Here is a 26,552-nt window from a genome sequence, read left to right on the forward strand (position 1 = left end):
TGAAGTTGACATTCTGCAACACCCAAATGGTCTTTTATTGCAAAAAATCTAATTGAACATTGAGAAAACAGCCACTCTGCGCAATAAAATTACATCTTATTTCTTCACATGACCACCTATGTATCAACCTTTTGTATCAAAAATCTCTCTACAATTAGCCTTAAAAATACTCAGACTCCACTTCTACCATCTTTTGGGGAAATGATCTAAAGACTCACGACTCAAATTTTCATCCGTCTTAAAGTGAGCGACCCCAAAATGGACTCGCAGATTGAGTTTCTCCACCAAGAGGGAACATTCTTTCCCCAGTTTCTATTAAGACCAGATTAGTTTCAATTAAGTCACCTCTTGCATTTCTAAATTCCTGCAGATGAAAGCCTAGGCCATCTAACATTTCTTGAAAGCCAACCAGTTCCAGGAATTAGTATAGTGGACGTTCTCTGAATGGCTTTCAATGTAATTACATCCTTCCTTAAATAAGGTGACCCATACTATACACTGCACTAGATATAGTCTCAATGCCCTGATTAACTGAAGCAAACCTCTCCTCCTCTTGTATTCAAATCTGCTCAAAAAATATTTGCTTTGAGTGATTTGTATTTTTAAAAAATTCATACATGACAACATCCAAATTCCTTCGCATTTGAAACTTCAGCAATCTCACCTGATAGATAAGGCTTTAAAAAAAATCTCAATAATTCTTTATCATATAATATTCCACTGCCACATCCTTTGAATTAACCCCTCAAGTGTTAATGTTGATCGCGCTGGGCACCTTGGTTGCGGGAGTAGCATTGTATTCTGCACTCTGTACCATACAAGTGCATCAGGATAGCAGAACAATCTGCCTGTAGCGCATGCAAGTCACTTTTCACTGTCTGCCAGACTGTGGGACAACAATAAGTCAGACACAAACACAGCTTTTCCCACTCACTTAGAAAGATCCAGCTCCCTTTGTACACCCCAAGTCCTCTGCACCACTTATTTGTCAACCTATCTTGTCAAGAAGACAATTTGAACCACCATACTTTTGGTACTTTCATCCAAGACAAAATTTGGTGTGGAGGTGGCAGTGCCTGGTGCAAAGACCAATGGCAACAATAGGCCTGAAGCGTGGACTTGGCAGGTTATCATTTACAGCAATTCTTGGTAGGTTGTCAGCTCCCCTCTGTAGTGGGCTTGAAACACAGGCACTCCGAGGCCTGGGACACCTTGCAGAAGCTCTGGGGCTTTATTTGAAGACCCCTTGTATAGAAGATGAATCCTAATTTCTTTTAATTGTTTTTGTAACTCAAAATGGTGCCAGATTGTGGCAACAAAACGTTTTCCATTGTATTTTCTAGATATTGTGATAATAAATAAATCATAACTGAAAACAGTTATGATCCCAGCACTGAGCCCTCAGGCACACCATTTGTTACACACTGCCAAAAATGATATTTATGCCCATTTTGGAGCCAATCTTCTATTCCTGCCAAATGTTATCCTTGCACCATGAGCCTTTATTTTCCACAGTCTGTGGCACCTTATCAAATGCCTTCTGGATATCCAAGTACAAAATATACACAGGTTCCCCTTTATCTACATTACGTTACTTCCTCAAAGTCATCCAATAAATTGGTTAAATAGCCTCTTTGCAAAAAAAAAAGCGTTACTGGGCCTGAATTTTTTTTTTTTAAAAAAGGCAAGAAATGCTTTACTATAACAAAGTCATACACAAAAACAGACCCCTTGGTCCAACTAGTACATGCCGAACATAATCCCAAACTAGTCCCACCTCATACTCCCAGCCCATATCCGTCCAAAGGTTTCTTAAATCATGTGCATATCCAAATGTCTATTAACTGTTGCAACAGTGCCCACATCCTCCACTTCCTCAGGAAGTTCATTCCATACTTGAACCACCCTGTGTAAACAAGTTGTCTTTTTCAAAATCTCTCCTCTCACTTTAAACAATGTGCCCAGTCTTGACATCCCCTACCCTGGGGAAAAGACACCTATCTATACCCATGATTTTATAGACTTCTATAAGGTCACCCCTCAAACTAAGTTCTAGTGAAAAATCTCTTCAAACCTTCCATACTAAGCAAGGTTTTGGCAAGTCTCTTCTGAATTATCTTTAGCTTAATATTCTTCCTAATATTGGGAAACCAGTACTGGTCACAATATTGCAGAAGAGTTCTCACCAATGCCCTTTCAACCTCAACATAATAATGGTTTCCAATATCTTCCCTTTAACAGTATTGACAGGTTTTTTTTGAAAGAGGAAGAAAAGGATTTTATTCAGGACTTTCTATCATAATGGAACCCTTCTCAAAAGGTGAAGGAGATTTGGAAAATTAAAGCCAACGTAACTACTACCACATCAACTTCTTTTAGATGAAGCTGAAGCTCATCAGAACCTGGAACTTGTCAGCCTGCAGCTCCAATAGCTTGTTTAGTATTACAGCCCTGACCATTGTATTTTTCTTGAATTGCTCTCTACATTTACTGATTCACAGCTATTTTTGAAAAGCTACTTGTTACTTCTACAGGACTGATCCAAAATAACTATTCAATTCATTTGTCATCTCCTTACATTCCTGTAAGTTTCCCCATACTCACTTTCTACAGGACAAAAACTTTAAACAGGTTTAATGTACCTATAGAAAATACTTCTAGCTGGTGTTTTATTTTCTCTGCATTAAATCATTTAGTCAGTCAATCATTGCTATAATGCATACTGTCCAATCTCCTGACTTGCTACTTGTCTTTACACAATTATATGTCTGATAGCATCTTGAACCCTTGTAGTTAAACATAGGCGGTGCATCCTCAAAATGTTTTTCCTTTCAGTTGGAACATCTCTATTCGGATGTATTCGGAAATATCCCTTGACATATCTACTATTGCATCTGTTGACCTCTCCCGTAACCTAATTTGTCAGCACACTATAGAAGAATCAAGCAAAGCTAGGTAAATTTTCATTGTTTTAAGTTTGAATAGTCTTTGACAAAGTTCTCTCTCCCAAGCTGAATAAAATCCAGCCATATTGTGGTCACTATTGAGAGATACTTTCACTATGAAGTCGTTAATTAATTCTTTCATTGTACCAAACCACATCTAGTATGATTCACCACAGAAGTACGTTCAAAGAAACTGTCCTAAAAGCACATTCTGTGAAAGTCTCTTCTGGGTTACCTTCACTCATTTAATTTTTCAAATCTATATATAGATTGGACCCAAATATTTTTCACAATCAAATATCACAACACAGATGAAAAGTGTTGAAACTCACTATTTAGGTGCAGTTGAATCTGCTGTGCATTTTCAGTTTTTCATTCAATTGAGTTTTGGGTTTGCTTTGTCTTACTATAGATTCCTGATGTTGCATTGCCTTTTCAGTTACTTGCTTTTAAAAAAGTGGATTCATAACATGCTCCATAAATTCCCAATAAAACACATTTCACGTTGTCATTATCTCTTTGGCTTCTGTCTTCATTTATACCCCAGGGCCAGCTTCTCAAAAGTTACACTGCCCCTAGTTACTGTGTTTAGGTCTGTAACATCTGGCAATGTTGTCACAATTGTTAGTGTCCTTTAAAAATAGTAAAATTCATGTTAGCCTCCTTTCTCCCCCCTCCCCCTCACTGCCCTGCATACACCTACCCTCAACTATCATAGACCCAATCCATAGGAAGAAACTCATTACAGAATGAGGTCAGGACAAATCAGTAGCTTGTATCAAATTCCATTTGCAAAAACAAAAGCATAAAGTTAAGTGGCAAACATAGAAAGTAGTATTTTAAACTATGCCAGGGGCATTTGTTCACAAGGGAACTTGAAACATTTAATTTGATAGATCTCAGTTGTGAACGTAACAACAACAAAAAAAAAATCCTTTTAACTGAAGGCTCCAGTCATTGCACAAAATGGAAAACACTAAAATAAATGCAAACTGGGTACATATACACAGTTATATAGATCAAACACCATACTGGCATTGGGCCTGAAAAGATATAGGAGAAAGTGAGGACTGCAGATGCTGGAGATCAGAGCTGAAAAATGTGTTGCTGGAAAAGCGCAGCAGGTCAGGCAGCATCCAAGGAGCAGGAGAAAATTGACGTTTCGGGCATAAGCCCTTTTTCAGGAATGAGGAAGGTGTGCCAAGCAGGCAAAGATAAAAAGGTAGGGAGGAGGGGCGTTGGGAATGTCAGCCACAGGGCAGTTGGGTTGGTTGGTGCAGGTGTCCCAGAGGTGTTCTCTGGGACGTTCCAGAAGTAGGCGGCCTGTCTCCCCAATGTAGAGGCCTCCTCTACATTGGGGAGAGAGGCCGCCTACTTGTGGAACATCCCAGAGAACACCTCTGGGACACCCGCACCAACCAACCCAACCGCCCTGTGGCTGACATTCCCAACGCCCCTCCCCCAAGTCCCTCCTCCCTACCTTTTATCTTTGCCTGCTTGGCACACCTTCCTCATTCCTGAAAGAGGGCTTATGCCCAAAACATCGATTCTCCTGCTCCTTGGATGCTGACTGACCTGCTGCGCTTTTCCTGAAAAGATATAATCTGTACTCTAACTTGGTTAAAAGGCTAAGGAGACCACACGGTGGCACAGTGCTTAGCACTGTTGCCTCACAGCACTGGGTTCAATTCCCACCTCAGGTGACTGTGGAGTTTGCACATTCTCCGTGTCGGTGCGGGTTTCCTCCCACAATCCAAAAATGTGCAGGTCAGGTGAATTGACCATGCTAAATTGCCCATAGTGTTAGGTGAAGGGGTAAATGTAGGGGAATGGGTTTGGGTGGGTTGTGCTTCGGCAGGTCAGTGTGGACTTGTTGGGCCAAAGGGCCTGTTTCCAAGCTGCAAGTAATCTAATCTAATCCTTGTGTAATGAAGAGCGTAGGGCCACAGAAACAATGTGTGAAAAGTTGTGATATAGTTTTACTTTAGGCCATTCAAACAACATTAGGATAACTTTGAGGAAGAAAGTTGAAAAAGCAGATTTATTACATTTCTACCAAGTCTTTGTTAGCCCACATGGAGTTCGCCTCCATCTTATAAAAGGATGTAGAGCCACTCGAGAAGATTAAGTGATTTCAAGAGATAAAACCAATGCCAAGAGCTTATAGTCATCAGGAAAAATGGAAGAGACACTCTGGCATTTTTCTCTGGAAAAGAAACCAAATTCATGGGTGTGTTGATAGAGATTAAGGCTAAGTCTCTCTCTCTCTTCCCTCCCTAAAATTGCAAACAACCTGCCCTGACCATCACAAAGGATCTCAAAAGTAGCAATATTCACTTCAGTGACAGCAAATAGGGTAGAGAATGTGGAATCCAAACCAACCTCTTCACTAAAAGGTCAATGGAGCATAGAAGTCATACACCATAATAAATAGTAACAGAATTAGGTTGTTTAATAGGATCATGGCTTATCTGATATTCCTTGTGTCAACTTTCTTGCATTTTCCCTGCAACCCTCAATTTCCCTATGAGAATTTCACTCAGCCTTAAATAAACTAGGAGACTATTTGGGAAGCCTCCAATTAGAATTGGAGTCAGGCTTGTTAGAACGCTTAGCTCAGATCACTGGGATTTTGTCCAGTGTTGCATTTAGGATCGGAGAACCCTGTAACCCTCCAACCAATCCTCCCTTGATATGCCAAATTAGCCAGCATCTACCTTGTACTGAGCTCAGGAGCCAAGTTGAGATTAAACTAAAAAAAGAGTTTTAAATTCTAAAGTTGATTTTTCCCCACACAGACTTCACAGTTCAAGTATTCCATCTGTGAAAACCAAGTTATATCTCAAGTTCTTTCAGACTTGAGCTTCTATTGCCGCAAGAGAGTTCTTTATTAGTCTCCTTAAGTGGTCGAACTGGGACAACAGATCATCATATCTTTTGGGAGAGTTTAACACATGCAAAGAACTGAGGGAAATATGAACAAAAACAAAAAAATTTAAACTTTCACTGACACCTTTCTTAAAACTGTCCCATAGAGTTTCAAAAGTCTGGAGAATTAAGTAACTACAGCATGACGGCTATATGGACTTGTCAATTTTTCAAAGACCCAATACATCACCTCCATAAACTTGTGGGATCTACATTATAGGTCTAATGCCTTGGAATGCCTTGGTTCAGTGGGTCCCTGAACTCAGCAAGGAATTCAAGTAACTCCATAAGAATTCAGGCCTCAAGGTTTCATAGAGAATGGACAGAGTATTTTCACAGGAGGTAGACCCAAACCCAAAGCATGTAGCAAATACATTAAAAAATAACTACTTCACACAAATTGGTTAAAGTGCGTAAGAAAAGCAAATAACATGAAAAAAATTTAAGTGAAACTAGATAAATCTAAAATATGCCAATATGGTCAACAAAATGGAGCATAAATATAGTGATATTGAGCTATTGGACTGAATGAATTGTTTGTTACAGATTTGATGCAACAAAAATTTCAAATGGTGGAAACACATTCAGCTTCTGCAATTCTGCCATTGGTTAAATGTGTTCTCATGAAGAAATAGACAGCTTTCATCCCATATTCAAATTCCTCTGTGACTCATCTCACTATTTGGAAAACCTTTCATCTTAATCTAGATTTATAAATTCTAGTGTATTAACTGTTCCTCACCATTACATAATGACAGAATCTTCTGCTTTTCAAAGTAGCAAGCTTGGAAACAGGAAGGACACTTCAAAAGGATGGTGGTGACATCAAAACCAGTCACCTTCTTGTCTCCAAAGATATATTCCAGGACAGGATGTTCATTGTTGATCTTCCCACCTGCTGACCAACTGTGGCTTGAAAGGGGCCAAAAACAACAAAACAATGCTTGATAGAGGGCCTGGATATCAGGTTATAGGAGCTTTAATCACTACCTTGCTTGTATTTACCCTGGCCAGTGATCTCCCAAATGAAAGAACACCTCTTCCCAAAAGTTATTTATCTTTGTTCTTGTGTACAATAGTCATATCTTCCTCCAGAATGCCAAGCACAAGATTTATTCACCTCAGGATTGTCTGGTAGTTCTCACTGGGTAACACTGCCACTTCCAGTGGCTTGATTTCAGGGAAGGCTAAACAGGTGAACTTGCCACTGCCTGATTTGCTGGCGTTTCAGCAGGCCTTCCTTAAAAAGGCCAGTATAGGTCTCTTGCCAAATCTTCAGACAGTTAATTGAGGTTCTGCCCTCAATTATTCCAGAAATCAAAAGAGACCAAGAAAAATTTTGCCTGACAAACATACTCAAAGCCACATAAGCAAGCAACAGGGAAATGTATTGTCAAATTAAATAAAAACAAACAGGTTATCATCCTGAAATTAACTAATTTTACTGCCCATTGATACTACCATGTTGTATTTTCACAATATTGGTTTCATTTCATTTTTCCTAGCAGTATTTTGGTTTTCTTCAGAGTGTGATTTGACTAACAGGGTAACATTTAATTTAAAAGTGAGTTTAATGATGTTGAGATAAGCAAGTCACCAGAAGGTCCACATTAGTTATCATACCTACATGGCAGTACCATGACTCTTTGTGGTATACCAATAATTTTTTTTTTTAAAAAAAGTACTTATTTTCCAGATAAACTACCTTATTGGTGCTTAATTTGATTGAGCTACAACATGTTACACTAAAATAGAACTTAACCCAAATCAAATAGAATGACAAGGTTTTAAAAATATATGTATCATTACAGCACCTCAATTTTTAAGAGAAGACACATTCTACATATTCAGTGCTACAAAACTAAGTTTCTCTTCAAGTTGTGGGAAGAGAGACAACATGGTCAATATCTTACAGTTTAGAAAGCCAAGACATATGTTAATACCTTAATGAATAGCTACATCTGCTTGTGCCTTGGGATAGGGAGAGTTTAGTACATGACCCATCATTTTAGCTGTCAATAGAACTCACCTTGTGGTGACCTTGCTTGTCAACTCATGAAAAGTGATTATGATTACACATACATTCAAAGAACTTGGCACACATTAATCCTTACAGGCCAAAATGTAAGGAATTAGGAAATGACTGATTGAAAGTAAGATAAAAGGTCAGTCAGATTTGATTGACAAGTTAAAAGACAGTCCAAAAATTGAGATTAAATAGCTTCTTAAACTAGGAGGTAAACTGTAGAATAGAAGACCTGTTACAAAAGTACTATCCACACAGCACAGTATAATATATTAACCTTAAACTCACTCACATATGAAAACCCCGAACACAGTTCATACTTACACCAGCAACTGTCCAAAAGCTATTTCAATTGTAGGTACACCTTTCAAAAACTCCATTTCTACAACTTCACATGTTACAAGAAGCTACTATTATGCAACTATTACCTGCAGAGGCATTGAAATCACTGACATTAGTCCTTAATATGGTCAATTTTCATTTAACCCAATCACCTGTATCAGCTTCAGTAAACAAAAAGTCATCAAGTAGGTCATAGCACAGTTCCAGGTAAATGAGCCAAACCCCTTCACATTTACTCTACGTATATAGAATTACAATAAGTAACAACTTCCTGTTCACCTCATGTACAATTCTGATTTAAATAAAATGTGTTCCCAATAATTCTTACTTAATACTGTCTGTTAAAATGAGTAAACACATTTGGACTTAATCTGCAGATTATAAAACCCCAGAAATTTTATCTCATTGTGTATATGCTTGTTCTTGTTGAGTTGATCTTTAATTTGTTGACTGAATAATTCAGTGAGCTGTGAGACATTGATCAGTCAATTGGATCATTTTTAATTGCATTTTATAGCAATCTTATTCCAATCAGAATTCCAATAAAACATAACATTTTGTGAGATACCAGCCACTTGTCATCAATTTTTATCTTAGATGTGTGCCAGCTGCAGAATCATCTGACTTGGTTATTTAAGCTAAATTAAGACAATTTGCCACCTAATTAAGTCAAAAGAAAAACACTGTGGATGCTTAATTTAACAAAAGTCTGGAATAAAAAGCTAGTCTGATGGCTGCTATATCAGTTGTTGTAAAAACCCATCTGGTTTATCAACCCCAATCAGAGATGAAAATAAATGTTGGGGTCTTATGGCAAAGTAATAATATTTCTGAGTAAGAGGGCTTGGGTTAATGTCCTATTTGTTCTAGAGGTGTGTGTTAACATCCGAATCATTTGATTAGAAAGTAATAATGCAATGGATGCTGGAAATCTGAAATATGCTCCAATTTGAAATGTGATATTTTTCTCTCTATGATTGCTGTAATTCCAGCATTTTCTGTTTTTATGCCCCCTACTTAAGAATGAATTAGCTTTATTTTCACTGTCCATAACTGTATTTTTTTTATAAAGATAAGGGAGCTTCCATTTGTATCCCATTGTCCACCAGTTGCTAGTTAATATTGAGAAAATATTTTCCCTTCTCACCAATGTAAGCTATATAGGAACAAAAACTAGAATGTTATTATTCAGGGAATTGTGATATGAGGAAGATAAGAAGGAATAATTAGATGGGGCTTCCTCACTTTTAATCATTATGCTGTAAACCTCAATGTATTAAATGGATTTCTGATAGCAATGAAAACCATATAATGTCTTTAATGTTAATGAGATGTTACAAGGTGCTTTACTGAAGTATTATGATGCAACGGTTGATAAAGAATGTTGGTTCTATGAGTGTAGATGTTCAAATGAAGGTTTTAAGCAGACTCTGGCTTGGCCTGCTGCCAGGGAAAAAAAAGGGGTGTATTTAATTGCTAAGGAATGGTGTTAATGGTTTAGACCTTCCCAGTGTTAGTATAAATTGTTGCTCCTTTTGATAAGCCTCTAATAATTCAGCAAAAGCGCAGATATTTGAGAGGGGAGGTGGTGAAGTAGAACAGTGTTGTCAACATACTTTGTTTTTTATTCATTCCAGTGAATGTATTACATCACCGGCAAAGCCAACATTTCTTACCTAAGACAAAGTGGTGGTAAGTTGGCTTCATGAACTAGTGCTGTTGTCAGTATGAAGGTACATCCATTGTGATTTTAGGATGTCCAAGTGTTGCTGCATATAGACACAGGCTTCTTTACTCCTTTACTATTTGAGGAGTAAAGAATGGTGCTGGACCTTTTGCAACCATCAGTAAATATCCCTTCTGCTAGTGGAGGGAAGGTCACTGTAGCATTTGAAGATTGTTGAGCCTAAGACACTACACTGAAGAACTTCTCTGTTGTTATGCAGCTGAACTAATTGATCCCCAACCACCACAACAAACTTCCTTTCTGCTAAGGGTGATTCCAACCAGCGTGGAATTATCCTTTGATTCTCATTGACTCAGGTTTTGCCATGACTCCTTTGATGCAATACAAGTCCAATGCTGCCATAATGTCAAGGGCAGACACACTCACCTCATAACTTTGTTTGCAATTATGCAGGGCCCTGGTGACACGACACCAGGAAAATTCTGTGTAGTTGAAGCCTCCTTTTAGCTGGGGAAGGATATTCTTGTTGTAGAGGGAGTGCCAGATTGATTCCTAGGAATGACAGGACTGACATATGAGAAGTGGTTGAATTAGTTAGGATTATATTTGCTGGTGCTCACATAAAATGAGGGGGATCTCATAGAAACTTATAACATCCTAATAGGACTAGACAGGGTAGATGCAGAAAGAATACTTCTGGCTACAAGGGAGTCCAGAAACAGGGACCATGGTCTAAGGATATGGTGCAGATCGTTTAGGACTGAGATGAGGAGAAAGGTCTTCACCTAGAGAGTTATGAGCCTGTGGCATTCACTGCCATAGAAAGCAGTTGAGATCAAACGTTGTACGATTTCAAGGAGTTGGATATAGCATTTGAACTGCAGGGAGCAAAAGATATGGGGGAAATGCAGGAACAGGCTACCGGCTTGGACGATGATTCAAGATCATAAATAGAGCAGTTTTAAGGGATAAATGGCCTACTCCTGCTCCTATTTTCTATATTTCTATTTGCCAGATTGTTGCCCACTTAATTAATCTATTTATGTTCTGTTGTAGGCTCCTTGTGTCCTCTTCGCAACTCACTTTCCGGTGATCTTTGTATCATCAGCAAATTTAGTTCATTCCTTTGGTCCTTGCATTCAAATCACTTAAATAAATTGTAAAGAGTTGAGCTCCAGCACTAAACCCTGTGGGACTCCACTTATGGTAACCTGCTAACCAGGGTGATGATGGTATAGTGGTGAGCATAGCTGCCTTCCAAGCAGTTGACCTGGGTTTGATTCCTGGCCATTGCAGCGTTGTGGTTTGAAAACAGCCTTTTAAAGGAAAGGCACTGGGATAAATTGAGGAAATAAATCTATGCATTGGTTGGCTAGCTCAGCTGGTTAGAGCGTGGTGTTAATAGCACCAAGGTCATGGGTTCAATCCCTACACTGACCAAGTGTAGGGCTGAGGTGGGCCAGCTGGTGAAGTTTGCACTGCTGCGTCAGGGTTGGCAATTGGTTTAAAAGGGTGGCACGGTGGCTCAGTGGTTAGCACTGCTGCCTCGCAGCGCCAGGGACCCAGGTTCAATTCCTGCCTTGGGCAACTGTCTGTGTGTACGTTCTCCCCATGTCTGCATGGGTTTCCTCCAGATGCTCTGGTTTCCTCCCACAGTCCAAAGATGTGCAGGTTAGGTGAATTGGCCATGTTAAATCGTCCATAGTGTTAGGTGTAGGGAAATGAGTCTGTTTGGGTTGCTCGTCGGAGGGTCGGTGTGGACTTGTTGTTTCCACACTGTAGGGAACCTAACCTAATCAAAAAACCATTAACTCTTTGTGGGCGGCATGGTGGCACAGTGGTTAGCACTGCTGCTGCACAGTGCCAGAGACCTGGGTTCAATTCCCACCTCAGGCAACTGTCTGTGTGGAGTTTGCACATTCTCCATGTGTGTGTGGGTTTTGACCGGGTGCTCCAGTTTCCTCCCACAGTCCAAAAATGTGCAGGTTAGGTGAATTGGCCATGCTAAATTGCCCGTGGTGTTAGGTGAAGGGGTAAATGTAGGGGAATGGGTCTGGGTGGGTTGCTCTTCACACTATAAGTAATCTAATCTAATCTGAAAAATACCATTTATTTCCATTTTGCTTTCTGGTGGTCAAGCCAATCTTCTATCCACACCAATACTTTACCTCTCCACCATGTGCTATTAATTTCTACAGTAATATTTTACTATATGTCTTTTGGAAACTGAAGTAAAATATGTCTACTGATTTACCTTTAACCACAGCATGAGTTAATTCTTCAAAGGACTCCAGTAAATGAGTCATTCATGATTTCCCTTTGACAAAACTATATTGGCTCTGCCTGATTGTCTTGAATTTATCTAAGTGTCTTTTCATATCTGTTATAGCTTCTAATGTTTTCCATAGGATAGATGTTAAGCTAACAGGTCTCCTTTCTGCTCCTTTTGTTTTTATTAAAGGAGTTACATGAGTTATTCTCCAAACTAAAGGCATCTTCCTTGAATCTAATGATTTTTGGAAAGTGAAAACCAATGCTACTTTAAGATCCTAAGATGAAATCCATCAGGACCTGGGGACTTGATCTGATAATCATCAACTTCAGTGGCACTTCTGGTTAAAGATGAATGCAAATACTCAACCTTATCCTGTACTGTGGTCCCTCGTTATTGAGGATGGCGATATTTATGGAAATTGCACCTCATGTTAGTTATTTAATTGTCCACAACCATTCATGATTGTATATGGCAGCGTTACAGAGTTTAGTTGTAATTCTTTGGTTGTGGAATCATTTAGCAGGGTTTATTGTATGCTTCTTTCATTTTTTTTACATGCTTTAGAACTTCAGCAGATTGACTCATTTTTAGGCCTGCCCGATTATGACTCCTAGCATTCAATCCTCCATTCTTCATTGAATTAGAGTTCATCTTCCAGCCTTAATTATTCAAACTTCTTTACAATCTAAAACACCCTTAATGTTGGCAAACTTCCCAAGGAAAAGAAACACCTTGTCATTGAAGGTCATTATTGGAATGTACCTGAGAAATGCATTTATTTCAGTCCAAAGTATAATGCAGAAATGTACTATGGTAACTGAAAAATCTGCAGATGCTGTAAATCAGAAACAAAAGCAGAAATTGCTAGAAAAGCTCAGCAGGTTTGGCAGCATCTGTGGAGACAAGTCAGAGTTAACATTTTGGGTCGAATGACCCTTCACTGGACCGGAAACATTAACTCTTTCTCTCCACGGATGCTGCCAGACCTGCTGAGCTTTTCCAGCAATTTCTGCTTTTTGTTCCAAATATACAGTGGCTGAGTTTCTGACCTTTAGAATAATTTTGAAAGTTACCATATTAACAGAAATGGCAATGGATGTTTTATCTGACACGTGGTAAATGTTTTATAGTAACATGAAATTGGTTAGTTTTATTGCAATTTTTAAAATTCCATTGGATTAGTACAACAAAGTTGTGCACACTTACTATGAGAAAGGATAGATTATGGTGTTGGGGCTTGTGATTATTCATCAGGCCAGTTCAACAAAGGGTTATTCATTCAAAATATCATAATGTATCTTTTCTTATTATGGAACTGACTAACTTGTTTCTCCTTCCCCAATATTTTCTGGTTATGTTCTTGATTTCCAGCAATGGCAGTTTATTTTGTTACTGAAAGGTCCACTTAAGGCTTGCTCAAACCATTGTGGCAGGCATTATGAATGTCATCACTATAATGAATGTCCTGTTAACAAGTGACATCAGATCCTCACCAACCTTCCAACAAATTATCTTTCCTTTCAAAGTAGAGCATTTGAAACTACACAACCATTCATTTCTGTGCTCAAATCAATGCAGACTAATGCATCAGTCCAAAAAAAGTACAAACAGATCATGGTCAATGTGGGCAGATTCTCGATGAAACATTTAGCTATTAAGGATCATATTGAATATTTAGAGGTTTTTGATGAGAATGAGTGAAGGAGAACAGCAACAGCACTCAGAATGCAAATGAAAATTGCCAGGTGAAGCAAGGCACTTTACAGGGGCACGACCTTCATAAACCATTCTTACTTTGTTTGCAAAGTGACAGATTCTGATGCGAACTGTCTACTCTCATTGCAAAAATTACCCAACTGTTTGCCTGTAGCTTGGAAATAATGATGCTTTCTTGTCTAACTGATCTCTCACTCACCAAATAAATTGCTTTTTTAATGCTGGCTGTGCTAAACCAGCAGGCAGCACTGTGAAGAAAAAATAATCTGACAAATTCAGGGAACTAGTAAAATTCTGGAACATTTGGAAGGAATCTTGAAATTTGTGCATTGAGTACTTGTAGGGTGTTTAGGAGTTGAATTCTGCTTTATATCTTCTGAATCCATAATTTATCCTTGATTTATTATTGAGTTATCATTAATGCTCCACCCAGGACGTAGCTTCCAACAACAATCGTTACAAGATAATTTAATATGAATTTTCCATGACTTAACCATATGCTTTTGGAACATTCATTTTTTAAAAACAAAAATTAAAACAGAGAAAGTCAGAAACTACTTCATTGGAATAATGACCATATCATCACTCTTGCATCAGCCCTAAGATCAAAAATCCCAAAACAAATAAATGAATAGAGGATGTTGTTTCACACCCCCTGTCTTGTCCTGGCCATGTTTAACTTTGGGACATTCCCAACCATCTGGAAATCATTGAATGTGACCTTTTTCTGCATTAGGAGAGCCAACATACTGAAGCTTAAATTTGAACAAAACTCTTTTCTGTATTAGCATTCAGCAAGATCACATCCCAAAAAAGTTGGGGGCAACATTTCTAGCTGTTGAAATCTTCCCAGAACTACCTCCTCTCCAATTCACCTGAAAAAACTAGAAATGGATAAAAGCTCCATCAGTGGATGTGAATTTTTTTAAAAAAGACATTGGCATGTGGCTGTTGTTAAAATTGGTCAAATTCTCCAGAATTGTTTGAGGGAGACAAGAGAAGGGGACAAACTCTCAGTCTCTGACACATTTGGCATAACTCCAGTGGAAGACACATTCGGGAAAATTGACACTAGTAGTCCTTGTGTCTCTTTTTATAGTGTTTCTGTGATTTTTCTGCCAAAGTTATGGAAAACCAGTTGGAAAGCCCATGTGAAAACAGAACCTTCCCAACCCCCAAAATTACCGTGTGGTTTTTCCTTAAAAATGAGATGAAGCTGGAATTGTTCAATGGGTCTGGCAGCATATTTCCCATTCCCCAGGGAAACATTGGTGTTGAGTCCACTAACTTGGTTTCCATCTCCCCTGCATTGATGATACTCTGAGAGCAGCCTCAACTGAGACAGAGGGAGCTCCATCTCATCTGGGAGAAAGTCCTGCCGTAGAGAGAAACTGGCCATCCAAATTGTCCAAAAGGAAGACTATCTGTCAAAGAAGGATGACTTCGTGATGGGATACCGGCCTCTGTGGAGTTAGTTCAGTGGTGGCGAGAGAAAAGCACGCTCCTGAAAAAATTTGCTCGCAGCAGTGGTCTTTGAATTGTGTGTAAGCATTTTTGACATCATACTGTTATTTGGGAAGCTTGACTCATTCAGTCCTGAAGTTGAAGACTGGGCCTAGTTTATGGAAAAAATGCATTATTTGTTTCTGGGCAAATGGCATGGGGGCAGATGAATAACAACAACAACAAGTAATTCTCCTGACAACTTGTGGACTCTCTGCTTTTTCGGTTATTAAGAACCTAACATTTCCTGAGGCACCAGATACTAAAACCTTTCAAGAGTTGACAGATTTTGTTAAGAAATGTTACTTCTGAGATGCTATCAGTTTTACTCGACAGTTCGAGAAACAGGGGAATCTGTATCGAGATTTTTGACTAGGCTAAGATGACTAGCAGAGGAATGTGACTTTGGTTTAACCCTTAATGAGATGCTGAAAGACAGTTTGGGATTTGGGATTAATAATGTAATCATGCAAAAGCACCTAGTACCTGAAGCCCAACTAGACTTGATCAACGAAAAATGCAGCAGATGAGGTATGTGAGTTGCAGGATATTCTGATGGAAATGGACACCCTCGCAACTCTGACCTAGCCTGGGGATCACCAGTTGAGTGAAGACAATTACATAGCAACAGTCAGGACATGTCCTAAATAGAGAGACTCTCGGATAGCCCACAGCAAAACCCCAATATAAAGTCAAGCCTCGGCCACAGAAACAGAAATAGCTGGAAAAGCTCAGCAGCTCTGGCAGCATCTGTGAAAAGAAATCCGTTCAGTTAACCTTTTTGGGTCCGGTGACCCTTCCTCGGCTAAATGATTAACATTTTCCCCAAGATCTGAGCTGGCAAGCCACTGTAGTTGTTGCTGTTATGTGGACTCAAGACAGCAAAAGAGTCCCACTAGAACTAAATGGAGTAAGAGAACTCCTAGATTGATATCCAGGAGAGTGCACACCCTGAAAAGTCCACCTACTTCTGGTTTGGAACAGTTAAATTGCTTAGCAACATCCAAATCAGAACCAATTAAAATAAATGTCTGGTTAAATGGTCACCTGGTTCCAATAGAGGTTGATACCAGTACAGCCATTTCAGTGATCACAGAATCAGTACTACAGAGTCTATAAGACTGGGTTGCATCTGTTGAAGGATAAAGTGAGAGTAGTCAAAGGTGCCGATACCCCCATGTCCGTACTGGAGTTTCAATCTTTCCTTGGGTTGGTGAATTATTATACAGCGTTCATACACATGGCCTGGTTTTTATGCTGGCACTTTTGAATCAATTTAAAAAAGGTCAGCCTTGGAAATGGTTGTGTCGCCACGCCATAGCTTTCAGAGAAGTAAGGAAATAGCTATGATCATCAAGTGAAATCTGGTTTTGACATTTGATGCTTCCTTATATGGCATCGGGGTAGTATTAGCCCATTGGTGGTCCAACAGAGAGGAACGCCCAATAGTGCAGCCATGACTTTGACTATTGCAAAGTGTAAATATGCCCAGATAGAGAAGGAAGATTTGGTGGTCATATTTGGAATCAGAAAGTTGCACCAATACCTTTACAAACATGAATTTGTAATAGTAATGGACCACAAACTCCTGTTAGGTCTACTTAATGTGGACAAGTCAAAGCCGCCCAAAGCTTCAGGGCGAATTCACAGTGGGTTCTAATTATAAGGGCATATAAATTACAAGTTGGAATACCTTACGGGAGACCAAATAGCAAATGTGGATGCACTGAGCCACCTCCCACTTACAGATACACCACTGATGGTACTACCACTGCAACAGTTTTAAATTTTCTGGACACACTACCAGTCACAGCTGACGTTATCAGACTCTGGACGCAAGAAGATCCGGTCCTAGCAAAACTGAAACTGGTGGTGGTAATGGGGGAATCAAAAGACCGTCACAACCAGGATTTAACCCATTTTGGACCTGGACAGACCAGATCACAGTAGAGAATGGCATTTTATTAAGGGGAACAAGAGTGATTGTCTTGAACAAAGGTTGCCGCTAGATTCTGGCTGAAATCCGCCAGGGTCATTCAAAGGTTTCCAAAATGAAGATGTTAATGAGAGGTTATATCTGGTGGTCAGAATTGGGTGCAGACATAGCTGCATTGGAAGGGCAGTACCCGAAACACCAACAAGGACAAACATTAGTGGCAACAGCTCCCCCACACTTGTGGATGGCCGGGTAACCCCTGGACTCAGTTATATGTCGACTATGCAGGTCCTCTTGTGGGCTCAATTTTCCTAGTCACTATGGACACCCACTCAAAGTGACTGGGCATGCATAGAGTTTATTTGTCAAACATGGGAATGACAATAGAAAAACTGCATGCATCTTTGGCAATACACAGACTCCCAGAAGTATTGGTCATGGACAATGGGACATCATTTGCCAGCCGGGAATTTGAGTATTTCTTAAAGTCGAATAGTATTCATCATATAAGGACAGCTCTATACCATCCATCATCCAATGGTCTGGCAGAAAGAGCAGTCTAAACTTTGAAGGTGGGCTTAAAGATACAGCCTACAGCTTCACTAGATACCAAACTGTCTTGGTTCATATTTCCTTAGAGAACGACTCATGAAATTACAGGGATAACTGTAGCTCCAGCAGCATTGATAATGGGTCGAAGACTCCGTACCTGGTTAAATCTGATCTTCATGGTTCGGAGGGGTCAGTTGGGGGGTGGAGGAGGGAGAAGGGTGAAATGGCATTAGGAACGCCAATACTGGATATGTGACTCTGCTAAGCGAGAGAGACCGTTGATCTCAGGGGATGAAGTTTTGCGTAGGAACCATGGAAATAGTCCCACATGGGTACAAGGTCGACATGAAGTCAGGTCCAGTGATGTATAAAGTTCGAATAGGTGTGATAGTCCTGAACAAGCAAGTGGACCATAGGAAAGGTGCAAACTTCTAAACGGTGTGGGAGCAAAACATACTTGGCTCCCCTGCAGCCTTTCCAACTGTTCTGGAATCAATGGGTTCTCCCTTTCTGTTAAGCGTTGAAGACACCTTGGACTCTGAGATGGACACAATGATGTCGCCACCTCGATACCTTTGCTACCTGAAGAAGAGAATGAATTTCTTCTGATACGATCCGGATGCAAGAGGTAAACTGCTACGTGTTACATGCTGCCGTATCAGAGACAGAGTTGGAGGAACCTAACCCGGTGCTAAAACACACCAGAAGAAGCTCCAAGAAAAAGGACTGGCCTATGTTCTTGGACTCAGTGGGGGAGGGCCGTAGCGATTGTCATGAAGTCAACCAGGTGGACCTCACAGAATGTGAGTTTCCTGAATGTGTTTGTTAATCTGTTCCAATCAGAGAGTCCTAGCTGATAGATAAGAACAGGAGTGTCAGACATCTGTTCCCTCTGAGAGCTGGCTCTGAGGAAGCTAGATCAGTGTCAAGGACTCTCTACATGTAAATAAAGGGTGACTTAGTGACAGGATACTGGCCTCTGTGCAGTTATTTCACCAGCCATTTTGCCTCTTCCCTTCTCAGTTACATATAATATATGGCAGAGGCAGAATGAGGTTTACTGCCAAGGGTGAGTGACTGCCTGATAACCTCCCCAGCTACTATAATATGGAACACAGGTCAGGGATGGTTGAAGGCAGTGAGACCAATAGTTGTTATCCAATAAATTTGAGGAGTGACTGTGATCTGGAGTTACTGAACTATGTATTTAGTCCTGTATTGAAAAAGTGCCTTATTATAAGTTGAGGTGGCTTCTGTTGAACTTAATTTGAACTGTATGGTAAGAGATCAGAGTGGGAGTCAGTCACAGAATGAAAGTGACAAAGTTTGGAGTTCATACTTGCAAATGTAATAAAAGTCTTTGAACTGAAATATTAACTCAATTTCTCAGACTGCAGTTGCTATCTGACTTGCTGAGTACTGCCTCCATTTTCTATTTTTATTTTTATTTCAACTGCAATGTTATGTGTGGAAAGGGGAGATTATTCATTTTATAAGGAAGAATAGAAATGCATTGTATGGTGAGAAACTGAGATGCTGACTTTCGGAGTGACTTGGCTGTCCTCAAAGAATTACAAAAAGTTAACGTAGAGGTGCACCAAGCAGTTAGGAAGGCAAATGGCATATTGGCCTTCAGGGCAATGGTATTAAAATACCAGAGTAAAGACACCTTGCTGCAATTGTACCGAACTTTTGTAAGATCACTTCTGGAGTAATGTGCATAATTTAAACATCCCTCATCCAAGGAAAGATATACTTGACTTGGAGGCAGTACAGTGAAGATTAATCTAATGACAGTATTTGAATCTATAATTTGTGGACCTTTTAGAGAAATGAGATGTGATCTCATTGCAACTCAACAGTTTCCAATGGATTTGACAGGATAGCTGCTGCAAGTTTCTTTTTCCAAGCTGAAGAGTATGAAACTCGGGGACACAGTCTCGGGATAGGGGATTAATCATTAAAGACTGAGATTATAACAATATTTTTTTCATTCAGAGCATTGAGGATCTTTATACTTCTCCACACAAGAAGCTATTGGATGTTCAATTGTCAAGTATATTCAAGGCTGAGGTAGATAGACTTTTGAACTGTACAAGAGTCAAAGGGTATGGAGATCAGGGGTAAACTAGAATTGTGACAAAAGAAAACCCATAGTTTTATTGAATATTGGGGAAGATTTGAAGAGCCATATGACCACATGAGTCTTGTGACGTTAGCACTGCTGGATATGCAAACTGTGGTCATTGGCTACACAAACAAGCAAACCACATTTTTGTAATGTTTCCACTGACAGTTAATTTCAAAATACAACAGCTGTGGGCAGACTGTGGGAAACAAAAAAAACAAATAAAATTGAAATTTGCTGGCATTTTAGGCTGTACATTTTCTTCATAAAATGATTCAAATTTTGAATATTCTACTCAATCCAAAATGGGAGTGAACATCTTTATTTGAAGTGTGGCTGCACTAGGCTAAAAAGTAGGTGTGTGATTCAATTCTTCTTTATCAAATCAGATATAACATAATTCTATGTGTTAGTATTAGTAATAATTCCAAATGTAAAACGATGTGAGATGTTGTATAGTAGAGCTGGTAAGACTGCAAGGGTGTGAATTCTTTCTCCCTGTGGGCATGAGAATAATTGCAAATGTTATGAGTTAATTAGATAAGACTTCAAATATCATATTCTCTTAACAGAGATAAACTTCCTCAATTGAGTTCTTCCTCCTAAAATGGCAAGTGTATTTTCTTGAGATATCATGAAGATCATTCATGGTCACTCTGGCTTTGATCTAAGAGAGTGCAGGATCAGTAGTATTATCAACACCTTGATAGTCAGGGCACCTGGTTTAAATGGGCACATTAATGGTGATGTAAAGGGGGTAAATCGAAAAAGAGAAAGGATGAAGGATTACTGGGCCAGAGGAAATTTAACTTAACCATAATGTGGTTTCTTGGGGAGACACAGACAGATAATGTAAGTTATTATATTGAACACAAAGTCTAAACCTCACCATATTGATGCTAAAATCAACTGTGCAAAAATGCTTAGATATCAACAAAGCCATGTGGGAGGAATATGTAACTTTTTTTGAAAAGGGGCTGAGTTCAGCTTTGGAATGTGAGGCCTCCTAAAGGCTATGCCAGTTATTATGAATCCAGTGATTACACAATGCTGTCTATCTATCTTAGTGAAGTCATGATGTGGAGGTGCCAATGGTTGGACAAGGTCAAAAATCACAAAACACCAAGTTATAGTCCAATGGGTTTATTTGAAAACACTAGCTTTTGAACTGCCACTCCTTAGGAACAGTGCTCCAAAAGCTAGTATTTTCAAATAAACCTGTTGAACTATAACCTGGTGTCTTGTGATTTTTGGCCTTAGTGAGGTCATGTTTAAGCATAACGACAACATTTCTAAGACCATCCAATTTTGACCTCATCTCATCATGGACTGATTGAGAGTATATTATGCCCCAGCAGAGGAGGTCAATAAGAGTCAATGGAGCAAAGCACATTCAATAGAAACCTCATCTCCACTTTTGGTCAAGGCGCACAATCTTTAAAACTATAAACCATAACACTGCAGCTGCTTAATCTTCACACACTAGACAAATGCTATAAGGACCAATATCCTGTGGTAGGTGTGTGTGGTGAGGGCAGTGTACTGGGGGAAGGCTTCTAGCAACTGCTTCATTTGAAAGCCACATTTCTTCGACTACCTTATGAGATTAGTATTACTACTGTGTATGAGAAGGGTCATTGTCAGACTTCAAGATAATCCTACAATGATAAAGGTTTCCATCATCCTGGGAGGCTGGTGCAAGGAGTATTCATCTCAAGAAACTTAACATTGCAGAATTAAATAAAATGCATGCCTCCTGGGGCCTGGGCAGGTGTAGCACTGCTCTCTGTAAGGTGTTTAGTTTGGAAGGATATCAGGGGTGAGGTATCCCTTTAAGACTGTGTGTATTCTCTCTGACTGAGACTGTTCTCACAGATCTGCTGTAAGCTGGGGAAGCATGGCACACATCAATTTCGCAGACCTTCTCCTAATCCATCTGCAATCGTAAAGGAACTGCTGCAGAAGAACAGCAACAATTGCAACCACTATCAGCTGCTGCACAGCCTTAGGGGGATAAGCAGCAGGATAATAGCCACAGAAATTGCTGAGGAAACTCAGCTAGTCTGGCAGCTTCTGTGGAGAGAAAGCAGAGTTAACAATTCAGATCCAGTGATCCTTCTTCAGCATTAACTCCTCTTCCACAATTTAGAACATTTAAAATCCTTGTAACCATGTATAATTTTATAAATTGTCTCACATGCCACTGTAAGATGCATCAGCCTTAAATTTTATCTGATGTCCTTCAGTGCTCTCACTCTGACAATCTATGCATTCCACTCTCTATTTCCACTCTACTCAGTGGCTGAAACTTCAGGTGCTTCTGCCTTCATCTTTCCAACTCCCTCTTCAAATTCCTCTGTCTTTCTATCTCCTGTCTCCTTTGAAAACCTTCTCAAAATGCATGACTTTGATCAAGTCTTCAGTCATGTCTCCTAATCCATCTGCAAAGGCTCACTGTCTGACGGTTTTTTTCTTTAAGCACCATGAGATGTTTTACTACTTCAAAGGCTTTATATAAATATAGATTGTCTCCTTCCCTCTGTGAAGAAAGAAACTCCTGACCTCTGTTTGGCACCTTCCCACAACAGCATGATGAAGATTGATATCTGACTGAGGGAATTTACGCATCTGGGCCTGAGTACAGTTCACATGTGGCATTGCTCCAACATACTGTGTAACTGCACTAAGCTAGAAAGTAATCACACATACAAAATGTATTTCTGACATAAAATATTGCTGTAATTAACTGTATAAAAACTGAAATAAAACACTGCTGTCTTTCTGTATCGTGTCCTGAATCACACCGATGTACTTTCAAACTCAAAAATGAGATATCTGTCTGAATCTGAAAAGATATGCAGCTTTGCCAGGAACTGAAGGCAGCGATCTAATTTGAAAGACTCAGAGAATGACCATACATCCCTCCTGCACTGTTTCCATAGTTTATAATATCATTTGAGCACTGTAATTAGATTAGAGCCTGTTACTTACTCCTACATACACATCATTATACACAAAAATGATCTGAATCTCTCAATTAGGCAGCGGTGTGCTCAGTTCTGGGTAACATTTTTTAAAATATGTAAACAGACTGAATATCTTGGTTGGACTACAGCCTGTAATTCATTCCCAGATATTGATTTATACTTTCTATAACTTCCAGGATAGATTTGAGCTCATAACCTAAGCTTACATTTCAGTCCTTTACAAAGGGACTGTTGCGATGCTGGAGGTACCAGCATTTTGGTGAGTCTTTCAGCCTCTCTGTGTGCACTGGTGGATGTATGACAGTATTTAAAGAAGAGTGAAGATTTACATGAATCCTGGCCAACAAGCCTCCATTTTCTCACACCATCAAAAATAGATTATCTGGTGGTTTAATTTGTTTTCTAATTGCGGAATCTTTCTATGTGGGTATTAACATTCTATTCACTATGTGGGTATTAACACTACGTTCATAAGGCGTTCACTCTTGCAGTAGGTTTCACTGGCACCTTTCTGTGGTGATTATTCTTAATGGGGGAGCTTTGACAGTATAGGTCAGCTTTCAATTGGGTCCTGGGCATTATCAGACCCAAGTCTGATCCTTTCCTCACCCGATGACCATATATGTATTTCTATCAGGTATTACAGCATAGAAAACTTAAAGGCATTGAGGCAGTTATAATGATCCTATTCTCATCTGATTGAGATCAATTAATTTGGTACAGATTTTAAATTCAGAGTCAAAATGTGTGCTGCGGGAAAAGCACAGCAAATCAGGCAGCATCCGAGGAGCAAGACAGTTGACGTTTCGGGTATAAGCTATTCATCAGAAATGTTCCCTAACAAACTCCAGTTTGTTATATCCCCCCCTGTCCTATATCTCCCTCAGGTAGAATCCCAACAGTGTGGAAACAGGCCATTTGGCCCATCGAGTCCACACTGACCCTCCGAACAGCATCCCACCCGGACCTAAACCCCTAACCTATCCCTGTAACCCCATGTTTCCTATGGCTTATCCACCTAGCCATCCCTGAATGCTATGGGAAAGTTAGCATGGCCAATCCACCTAACCTGCACATCTTTGGACTATGGGAGGAAAACCATACAGCCACATAGGAGAATGTGCAAACTCCACACAGACGGTCACCTGAGGGGGGAAATCAAAGCAGGGTCCCTGGTGCTGTGAGGGAACAGTGCTAACTACTGAGCCACCATGCTGACTCACCTTTGATGGTTTGATCTTAATGGGCTTTATTTTTTGTTATCAGCACTTACCCATTAGAGAGAGAGAACTGATGGCGGTTTAACTTGAAGGTCACCATGCCTCAGGTGAGGGAGATGTTTGAGAAGGATAATCCTTTATAGTAATGTCAGCTAGTGCAGGAATTGATCCCACATTGTTGGCATCACTCTGCATTGCAAACCAGCTGTCCAGTTAACTCAACTAACCAACCCTCTTAACAGGTTTTGCACTTAAGCTATTCAATTAAAAACAATGGTGATTTACTGGCAGTAGTTAATAGATGAAAGAAGATACCATAGGTGGTTTGGCAATGGGGAATAAAAATCATTTAGCTGTGTGTAAGAGCACTTCTGGATATAAAAACAATCTTGAATTGAACCTGAAATGTTCTTGTTCTATACTCATTGGATAAACTCACTGAATCATTTTTACTATAGTAAAATATCATAGGAATGGATTATGCTTTTATTGAAATACAAATATTGTGAAACTTATGCTGTATTGATTTTAGTCTTGTCCACATTCAGATAACAGTACTCATAGTTAAAAACTAGTGGAGTGACAATTTCTCAGAAATGAGGTTTCGAACATAAAGGGGTAAAAAGAAAAGCTGTACAACATCTGCCATGGGTACCAGAAGCATTTTTGTTTATAGGAGGAAGAGGGGAAACATGAAGGTGCTGAATCTGTAATCATCCATACATTCTGAACATTTAACATTTAACTTGTGGAGGTGAGCAAGCCTTCATGTGCAGGTTAGCAAACTAACAAGTTTAGACTTTACCTTCTCCTTTCACTCTTTCTTGTGGTTATCAAAATCAGCTGACATTGTGCTTGAACATACAGATGCAGCAATGTCACCTGAAGGTTGACTGCACGTCATGAGCCCTCAGTGTTTGACTCATGTATATCTCGTGACTTGACTATCCCTTGGTATTCAATAATACAAGAGAAAGGCTTAGGAAAGATTTCTTTGCAGGTTATTTTCTCAGTGGAGCTTTCAATACATTGAAAGGTACCAATGACAAAGTAGGGAAGTAGCTACTGAGCTAACATGCTCACTCTATTTTCTCAGTTAAGTCAGTGTTAGGAAGTGAGCTGAGACTTGAACATAATACAGTCTGTCATTTAATCAATATTACTGTTAGATAGTGAACAATGAGCTTATAGATCAGGCATAGATCATTAGAAATAGTACAAAAAGATGCACTGACCTGAAAGTCTTTTCTCCCTTGTATTTTTCCAGATTATATTCCATGCCTTGTTGGTAGAATCTTTAATATGTTCGCTGAAGGAGCGTCTTAACGGAGATTTGGAATGATGAGCCATTCCCTCCTAGTCACACAGCTGAATTCTCCCCACTCAGAAAGTGTTTCTGTTCCATTAAAGATCTGGATGATACAGAGCGAAAGAAACTCCACTAGAGACACCACCAGATAGAATCTGCAGCCTGCAAAAAAGAGCCAGTTTGGAACAAACAGCCTGGGTCAAACCATTTCCTGATGTGGAAAGAAGTTGTTAGTAATCTGCTGACACCCTTCTGCAGAAACCTCCCCTCCAGTGCCTTGGGGTCAGGCCAGACTGGAAAGGAAACAGCAATCCATTGGGGTGCCCCCTCCTCTCCTCTCACAACCAAACACAGTCTTGCAACACAGCTGCCACTTACTATACACTTGCATTTCAAAAAGAAAAGTTACAAAAGACAAACATTTACACAAGCAGATTTTAATAAGTCTTAAAATGATTTCAAACAGTTTTTCATAAAGTATTACATTGACATAGGATAGGAGTTCTGCTTTTTGCACAGCTGACCCATTTTAGTGTTTTTTTAAATACAAAGATGAGTTCATACTTACCATAATTTCTGGAGTAGAAGCAGCATTATTCTGATACACTGATGTTGGAGGACACAGTCAAATACCATTCTGCTTTGCAACTTAATTTTCTTCTTAAGAGTTTATTTTTGCCAACTTAATTTCTAGAAACTTTGCACAGTCTGTGTTAAAAGAAAAACATATATTAAATGGCACCTTTCACAGCCTCGTGGTGTGCTAAAAATCTTTGTAGCAAGCCAAATACTTTTAAAATGTAGAAATTGTGTTAAGCAAATTGCACACAGCAGGCTCCCACAGGCACTAATGATATAATATTCAAGTAACTTATTTCAGTTGTCAAATATACTGGGCAAAGTATGAGGAGAACTCCACTATTCATCTTCAGAATCGTCACTTGGGATTTTATACTTCCACTTGAGAGGGCAAAAAAGAATTCTGAAGAAGAACCAAA

General features: G+C 39.5%; 1 protein-coding gene across 3 annotated transcripts in view; it reads right to left on the reverse strand.

Annotated features, from left to right (window-relative positions):
* Positions 1 to 26,218, reverse strand: part of LOC122547178 (rho GTPase-activating protein 7) — a 190,359-nt gene extending 164,141 nt beyond the window's left edge. Inside the window, exon 1 of one of the 3 annotated variants that reach the window (XM_087995231.1) lies at positions 25,481 to 26,214. In XM_087995231.1, the coding sequence (XP_087851357.1) occupies positions 25,481 to 25,595 (115 nt within the window). In that variant the 5' untranslated portion in view covers positions 25,596 to 26,214. Of the gene's footprint in view, positions 1 to 25,480 lie in introns of all 3 variants that reach the window. The other 2 variants (XM_087995235.1, XM_087995232.1) reach the window with 2 other exon arrangements.
* Positions 26,219 to 26,552: the final 334 nt, after the last annotated feature.

This window comes from Chiloscyllium plagiosum, unplaced genomic scaffold (genome assembly GCF_037043375.1).
Source record: "Chiloscyllium plagiosum isolate Xiang-an unplaced genomic scaffold, Cpla_swu_hap1 HiC_scaffold_16, whole genome shotgun sequence".
Classification (NCBI taxonomy): domain Eukaryota; kingdom Metazoa; phylum Chordata; class Chondrichthyes; order Orectolobiformes; family Hemiscylliidae; genus Chiloscyllium; species Chiloscyllium plagiosum.